Genomic DNA, 7,500 nt, shown 5'->3' with positions numbered 1-7,500 from the left:
GATGGCTTTGTCGTAATATCCTTTGTTGAAGGCGTGCTTCCCCAGGAATAAGCAATCCCGTGCGTTCAGTGGCCGACTGCTTTTGAACTCTGTTATTAAATTGAAAACTTAGTTTTTATTGCTGTCGTTGTTTCAAAATATCACTGTGTTGGGATGTAATGGAAGGTGTTATAATCATTATTGATAATGAATTATCTTTGAGGCTTAGCTTGTATAAATCCTTGGGCAATTTTAAATATAATGATAAAATTGTTGGTTCTTAAATCTGTTGTTTATTACTTTTCTTATAGTTTATATATTCCCTTGTTTCCTCTCCTCACTGGGCTATTTTTTCCTGGAACTCTTGGGCTTATAGCATACTGCTTTTCCAACTAGGTTTGTAGTTTAGCTAATAATAATAATAATAATAATAATAATAATAATAATAATAATAATAATAATATATGCACATAAACATACATACAGTACATACACACCTTGTTCCAGAAGACCCACCCCAGTGAAGGTACCCGTCGGCAGAGTGGTCATGTTGAGGTTGTAGGTGTCCTGCAGCCTCACCAGGGCTACTGCCGCTCCGTGGAGGTCCTCGATGATAGGAAAACTGGATCCTTCGCGAAACAGGACAACACGGTGGACTAATTCTGTCCAGTAACAGGAAAATGATCAGTATTCTTTTCTTACATGGGCTACTACAAAGATATTTTTGTCATGAATATTTTTTCGACAATCTAGAGGGTGGGTCATGAAGGGTATAAATGATGTAATGCTAGTTCAATGATTTATGGAATTTGGGCCATATTGACCAGTGCTGAGTTTGAAAAGGCTACTCATTGCATAGATGCGACTAGGAAAACCAACAGCGAACTATGAAGTAGAAATAAAAAAAAAAAAAAAAAGAGGCCAGGTAGCAAATTGAAGAAAATGAGTGTGACTGGAGGTAAGACTAAACAGCTGGATGTAGCAAAGACCCCTATAATAATACCTGCATATGAAAGGAAGTCACTAACCCCTCATCATTACTATAGTCTGTCCAGAATGTCATGAAACATAGAGTAGGTTTCCGACGTTGCCGCTTTGCGTCAATTTCATTCATTAAATATCACTTGAGGCGAAAAAACAGTGTAGATTTGGCATACACCATGCCACATCTCTCTCTGTCTCAGGTCAGGAAGGTTAAGCAGCTTATCACTTTGGTTCTGATACCCAAGCGTGACGGTTTTAAGATGGAAGGCTCCCCACGACAGCAATTAAGTGCTCAGACGCGAGAAGTCATATTCACTGTCCACGAGTACTTCAAAAGGGAGAAAGAAGACAAAACTGTTATGCATGGCTTTGACAAGGCAGTACAACGTACAATGAATGCAACTAAGCAGTGCAGAAGTACGATATATCACATTTGTAAGGAAGGAAAAGACAGCTTAGAAGAAAATGAAGCTCCCGTTTTTTAACGTAAAGAAAAGGAAAAGACCACCAACTGTAACCAACATCGATGGATTTGATCAGCGCGTTTTACGAAGGACAGTTCTCGGTTATTATGTCAGAAAGGAAATTCCAACGCTGGATAGCATTCTACTTGAAGTCAAAGAAAATATTGGATTTTGTGGATGCAGAGAATCTTTACGTAAGATACTTAAAGAAATTGGATTTAAATACGGAAGAGTTAACGGCCGGAAATTTCTACTGGAGAGAAGTGATATTGCAAGTGCCAGGACCAAGTTCCTACGTGAAATGAAAAATATTAGGGGTACAGGAAAAAGTCTGTTATATTTCTGGATGAAACCTGGATTAATCAGAATTATACAGTCACCAAGTGTTGGATGGATGAAAGTTCGACAGGAGCAACTGGAATAAACCCACCAAGCGGGAAAGGGAGTAGAATTATCATTTTGCATGCTGGATCTGAGCAAGGATTCGTGCCAAATGCACAGTTGGTATTCCAAGCAAAGAACGACGGTGACTATCAAAACCAAATGAATCACATTGTATTCGAAAAATGGTTTCGAGAGCAGCTCATACCCAATATACCACAACAGTCCGTGATAATTATGGACAACGCATCATACCATTCAGTGCAAAGTGACAAACCTCCTACCATGGCAAGCACAAAGGGAGCGATCCAAGACTGGTTAAGAAATAAAGGTGAAAATCCCCCAGAATATCTGACGAAGTGTGAATTGCTTGAAATGGTGAAAGCAGTGAAACATGGAAATGCTCCAAAATATGTCATCGACAAAATAGCTTTGGAAAAAGGTCACATGGTCGTGAGGCTGCCACCTTATCACTGCCATTATAGTGCAATTGAACTCATTTGGGCGCAGGTTAAAGACTATGTAGCCAAAAGGAATACATTTAAATGGCAGATCTAACATCTTTGCTGCAAGTGGCACTGTCATGCGTGACAGCAGAAAATTGGAAAAATGCCGTTAATCATGTTGAAGACATCATTATAAAAGACACAGAGAATGATGTTGCTGTGAATCAGTTTGTTGATTATTTGTTATAGAAGTAACTTCATCTGATGAAGAATAGTATAGAACACATTAATGCTGAAAAACACTGGAGGATTATCTTGATTTAATTTAATGAAAACTTCTGTTTTATTTTGTTGTTTAGTTTTATCCTGTGAAAGTAAACAACATATTTTTGTAAACAATTTATTTTATGGGAAAAATCTTTATTGATTTCACTGCATACATTTGTTTTACTCCTTGTTTCTATGTTAGAGGTTTCATCCTCATATGAGAATTTACATCCTGTTAACCAAGACAATTTCATTTTTTAACTAAAACAGTGCCTTATTTTAAAGAAAATGTCTTAATTTTATCGTTTCATTATCCTAAAATCCAAGAAATTGTTTTAATGGAGAAAAGTATTATTTCATGAAATATTTGATGTTTGGCACATTCATCAATTCTACAACAAATATGGTAAGAGAGAGAGAGAGAGAGAGAGAGAGAGAGAGAGAGAGAGAGAGAGAGAGAGAGAGAGAGAGAGAGAGAGAGAGAGATGCCAGGCAACAGATATTTTCAAGAACCTGACTACACATTTGATAATGTTCAAATATAAACTGATTCAATCAGAATTCAAATTATATAAAGAATAAAAGTTAAAGCTTTATGAGTAATAAAGCTCGAAAACATTTAGTACATTAAGATTCCAGTATTGTACTGAACTAGATTGATCGTAGGGTACAGAACGTTAAATTTTTATTTTCATCTGAGATGGATCTCTTCAAAGTTGTAGAAATACTGTGATATGTATTAAAGGACATTTACTTGTCTCCCGTACTTTATATGGTGCTCGAACTCTCCCTAAAAAAAAAATTTTTACATGAATTTTTTTAAAATAAACAAAGCAATCAACTTTATGAGCTGTTTTCGAAACACAAGGTCAACTTAATCCACAACAGCCATTCAGCTTTTGTGTGACTGGAAAGATCCAGATTATGGGATTAAAAAGGAAATTTACGACCCGGAATGGAAGGATGCTGGGATTAGCTTGAGTCAGATTAAAAGTCTTGAGGAAGTTTGGCATCACCGCAAACCTACTCGATGTTTCATGACATTCTAGACAGACTATAGTCGACCGACCTCAGAATAGTTACCTGCCCTAATTTTAGTAAAGAAAAAGCCCAAGGGTTGATACTCTCCCCCTAGGAACTTACCAAGAACTAGTCTATAGTCTGTCTAGAAAGTCATGAAACATCGAGTAGGTTTGCGGCGATGCCAAACTTCCTCAAGACTTTTAATCTGACTCAAGCTAATCCCAGCATCCTTCCATTCCGGGTCGTAAATTTCCTTTTTAATCCCATAATCTGGATCTTTCCAGTCACACAAAAGCTGAATGGCTGTTGTGGATTAAGTTGACCTTGTGTTTCGAAAACAGCTCATAAAGTTGATTGCTTTGTTTATTTTAAAAAATTCATGTAAAAAAATTTTTTTTAGGGAGAGTTCGAGCACCATATAAAGTACGGGAGACAAGTAAATGTCCTTTAATACATATCACAGTATTTCTACAACTTTGAAGAGATCCATCTCAGATGAAAATAAAAATTTAACGTTCTGTACCCTACGATCAATCTAGTTCAGTACAATACTGGAATCTTAATGTACTAAATGTTTTTCGAGCTTTATTACTCATAAAGCTTTAACTTTTATTCTTTATATAATTTTGAATTCTGATTGAATCAGTTTATATTTGAACATTATCAAATGTGTAGTCAGGTTCTTGAAAATATCTGTTGCCTGGCATCTCTCTCTCTCTCTCTCTCTCTCTCTCTCTCTCTCTCTCTCTCTCTCTCTCTCTCTCTCTCTCTCTTACCCTATTTGTTGTAGAATTGATGAATGTGCCAAACATCAAATATTTCATGAAAATAATACTTTTCTCCATTAAAACAATTTCTTGGATTTTAGGATAATGAAACGATAAAATTAAGACATTTTCTTTAAAATAAGGCACTGTTTTAGTTAAAAAATGAAATTGTCTTGGTTAACAGGATGTAAATTCTCATATGAGGATGAAACCTCTAACATAGAAACAAGGAGTAAAACAAATGTATGCAGTGAAATCAATAAAGATTTTTCCATAAAATAAATTGTTTACAAAAATATGTTGTTTACTTTCACAGGATAAAACTAAACAACAAAATAAAACAGAAGTTTTCATTAAATTAAATCAAGATAATCCTCCAGTGTTTTTCAGCATTAATGTGTTTCTATACTATTCTTCATCAGATGAAGTTACTTCTATAACAAATAAATCAACAAACTGATTCACAGCAACATCATTCTCTGTGTCTTTTATAATGATGTCTTCAACATGATTAACGGCATTTTTCCAATTTTCTGCTGTCACGCATGACAGTGCCACTTGCAGCAAAGATGTTAGATCTGCCATTTTAAATGTATTCCTTTTGGCTACATAGTCTTTAACCTGCGCCCAAATGAGTTCAATTGCACTATAATGGCAGTGATAAGGTGGCAGCCTCACGACCATGTGACCTTTTTCCAAAGCTATTTTGTCGATGACATATTTTGGAGCATTTCCATGTTTCACTGCTTTCACCATTTCAAGCAATTCACACTTCGTCAGATATTCTGGGGGATTTTTCACCTTTATTTCTTAACCAGTCTTGGATCGCTCCCTTTGTGCTTGCCATGGTAGGAGGTTTGTCACTTTGCACTGAATGGTATGATGCGTTGTCCATAATTATCACGGACTGTTGTGGTATATTGGGTATGAGCTGCTCTCGAAACCATTTTTCGAATACAATGTGATTCATTTGGTTTTGATAGTCACCGTCGTTCTTTGCTTGGAATACCAACTGTGCATTTGGCACGAATCCTTGCTCAGATCCAGCATGCAAAATGATAATTCTACTCCCTTTCCCGCTTGGTGGTTTATTCCAGTTGCTCCTGTCGAACTTTCATCCATCCAACACTTGGTGACTGTATAATTCTGATTAATCCAGGTTTCATCCAGAAATATAACAGACTTTTTCCTGTACCCCTAATATTTTTCATTTCACGTAGGAACTTGGTCCTGGCACTTGCAATATCACTTCTCTCCAGTAGAAATTTCCGGCCGTTAACTCTTCCGTATTTAAATCCAATTTCTTTAAGTATCTTACGTAAAGATTCTCTGCATCCACAAAATCCAATATTTTCTTTGACTTCAAGTAGAATGCTATCCAGCGTTGGAATTTCCTTTCTGACATAATAACCGAGAACTGTCCTTCGTAAAACGCGCTGATCAAATCCATCGATGTTGGTTACAGTTGGTGGTCTTTTCCTTTTCTTTACGTTAAAAAACGGGAGCTTCATTTTCTTCTAAGCTGTCTTTTCCTTCCTTACAAATGCGATATATCGTACTTCTGCACTGCTTAGTTGCATTCATTGTACGTTGTACTGCCTTGTCAAAGCCATGCATAACAGTTTTGTCTTCTTTCTCCCTTTGAAGTACTCGTGGACAGTGAATATGACTTCTCGCGTCTGAGCACTTAATTGCTGTCGTGGGGGAGCCTTCCATCTTAACCGTCACGCTTGGGGTATCAGAACCAAAGTGATAAGCTGCTTAACCTTCCTGACCTGAGACAGAGAGAGATGTGGCATGGTGTATGCCAAATCTACACTGTTTTTTCGCCTCAAGTGATATTTAATGAATGAAATTGACGCAAAGCGGCAACGTCGGAAACCTACTCTATGTTTCATGACATTCTGGACAGACTATAGTATGAGGGAGTCTGGGATCGAACCGCAGAATACACTTTTACTGCGGATACTACTGGAAACTGGGCTCGAACTCCCGACCGTCAAAATACAAGTCAGTGATATTTCCAATAAATTAAAACTCGCAATGGATTCTCACCTTGAGTTGCATTAGCATGTTGATTCATGGCATCCTCCACACTGGCCCACTCAACCGTCAACCTCTTGAGCAGCAAGTACGCATCCACAGGATGAGCGACGACGGATGGCACTTCATCCGCAGCTGATGGATGAGAGGCGTTCGATTTCCACTGATGACGACCGCCTCTTCCCTGATTCAGTTCGCGGTAATCGGTCACGTATCTGGAAGAATAACGAATGCAGATGTAAATGGTTACGATGACTATTGTTAATGCAACGGTAGGTTCTAACGACGAGTATATCATTCATATGTTAATGGAGATAACATTAAAGGTAATAACCCTAAAGATTACATGAAAGATAAATCATATATATATACATATACATATATATATATATATATATATATATATATATATATGTATATATATATATTATATATATAATATATATATATATTATATATCTATACATATATATATATATATATATATATACATACATATATATATATATATATATATATATATATATATATATATATATGCATATATATATGTATATACACACACACACACACACACACACACTATATATATATATATATATATATATATATATATATATATATATATATATATATTATATATATATATATATAACAAATGCAGCAGTTTTTAGTCCACTACAAGACAAAGGCCTCAGACATGTCCTTATTTGTGCCTGGGGTATAGCCAGCTTCAATCACCGTTCTGGCTAACTGCGGATTGGTAATGGTGGGTGACTTTTGTCTTATCGCTCACAGCAACCCAACTTAGTACGGGTGGCCCTGACTAGCACAGCTTTGCTTATCATGGCGATACACAAACCCTTTCACCACGTTAAGATATCCCAACACAGGTAGATGAGACCAAAATTAAAAGAAAGATATTAAAACCACATGAAGGAAAAGAAATGAACATGGACAGAACATATAATGAGAATGACATTTGATATATAGACAAGAAGAATAACAGAATGATCCCTAAAGATTGTAAAAGAAAGAGAAGACGATGGATTGATGAGCCAAGAAAATTTGCGGGTATAGACTGGCATAGAAAGACCATAAACAGATAGGAATTGAAGGACATGTCACAGGTCTTTGTCCTGCAGT

At 36.3% G+C, this 7,500-nt stretch overlaps 1 protein-coding gene across 1 annotated transcript in view; it reads right to left on the bottom strand.

Moving 5' to 3' along the window:
• The window catches only part of LOC137630173 (prolyl 4-hydroxylase subunit alpha-1-like), a 45,718-nt gene that overhangs the window by 13,419 nt on the left and 24,799 nt on the right, over positions 1-7,500 (bottom strand). The window contains exons 3-5 of the mRNA XM_068361622.1: positions 6,367-6,569; positions 477-641; positions 1-89 (exon numbers count right to left, since the gene is read on the bottom strand). The exon at positions 1-89 is cut by the window's left edge and continues 99 nt beyond it. Of these exons, the coding sequence (XP_068217723.1) occupies positions 1-89; positions 477-641; positions 6,367-6,569 (457 nt within the window). The remainder of the gene's footprint in view (positions 90-476; positions 642-6,366; positions 6,570-7,500) is intronic.

Source organism: Palaemon carinicauda, chromosome 38, assembly GCF_036898095.1.
Source record: "Palaemon carinicauda isolate YSFRI2023 chromosome 38, ASM3689809v2, whole genome shotgun sequence".
Taxonomy (NCBI): domain Eukaryota; kingdom Metazoa; phylum Arthropoda; class Malacostraca; order Decapoda; family Palaemonidae; genus Palaemon; species Palaemon carinicauda.
Note: the sequence above shows the minus strand (reverse complement) of the source record. Positions and strands in the feature narration are given on the sequence as shown.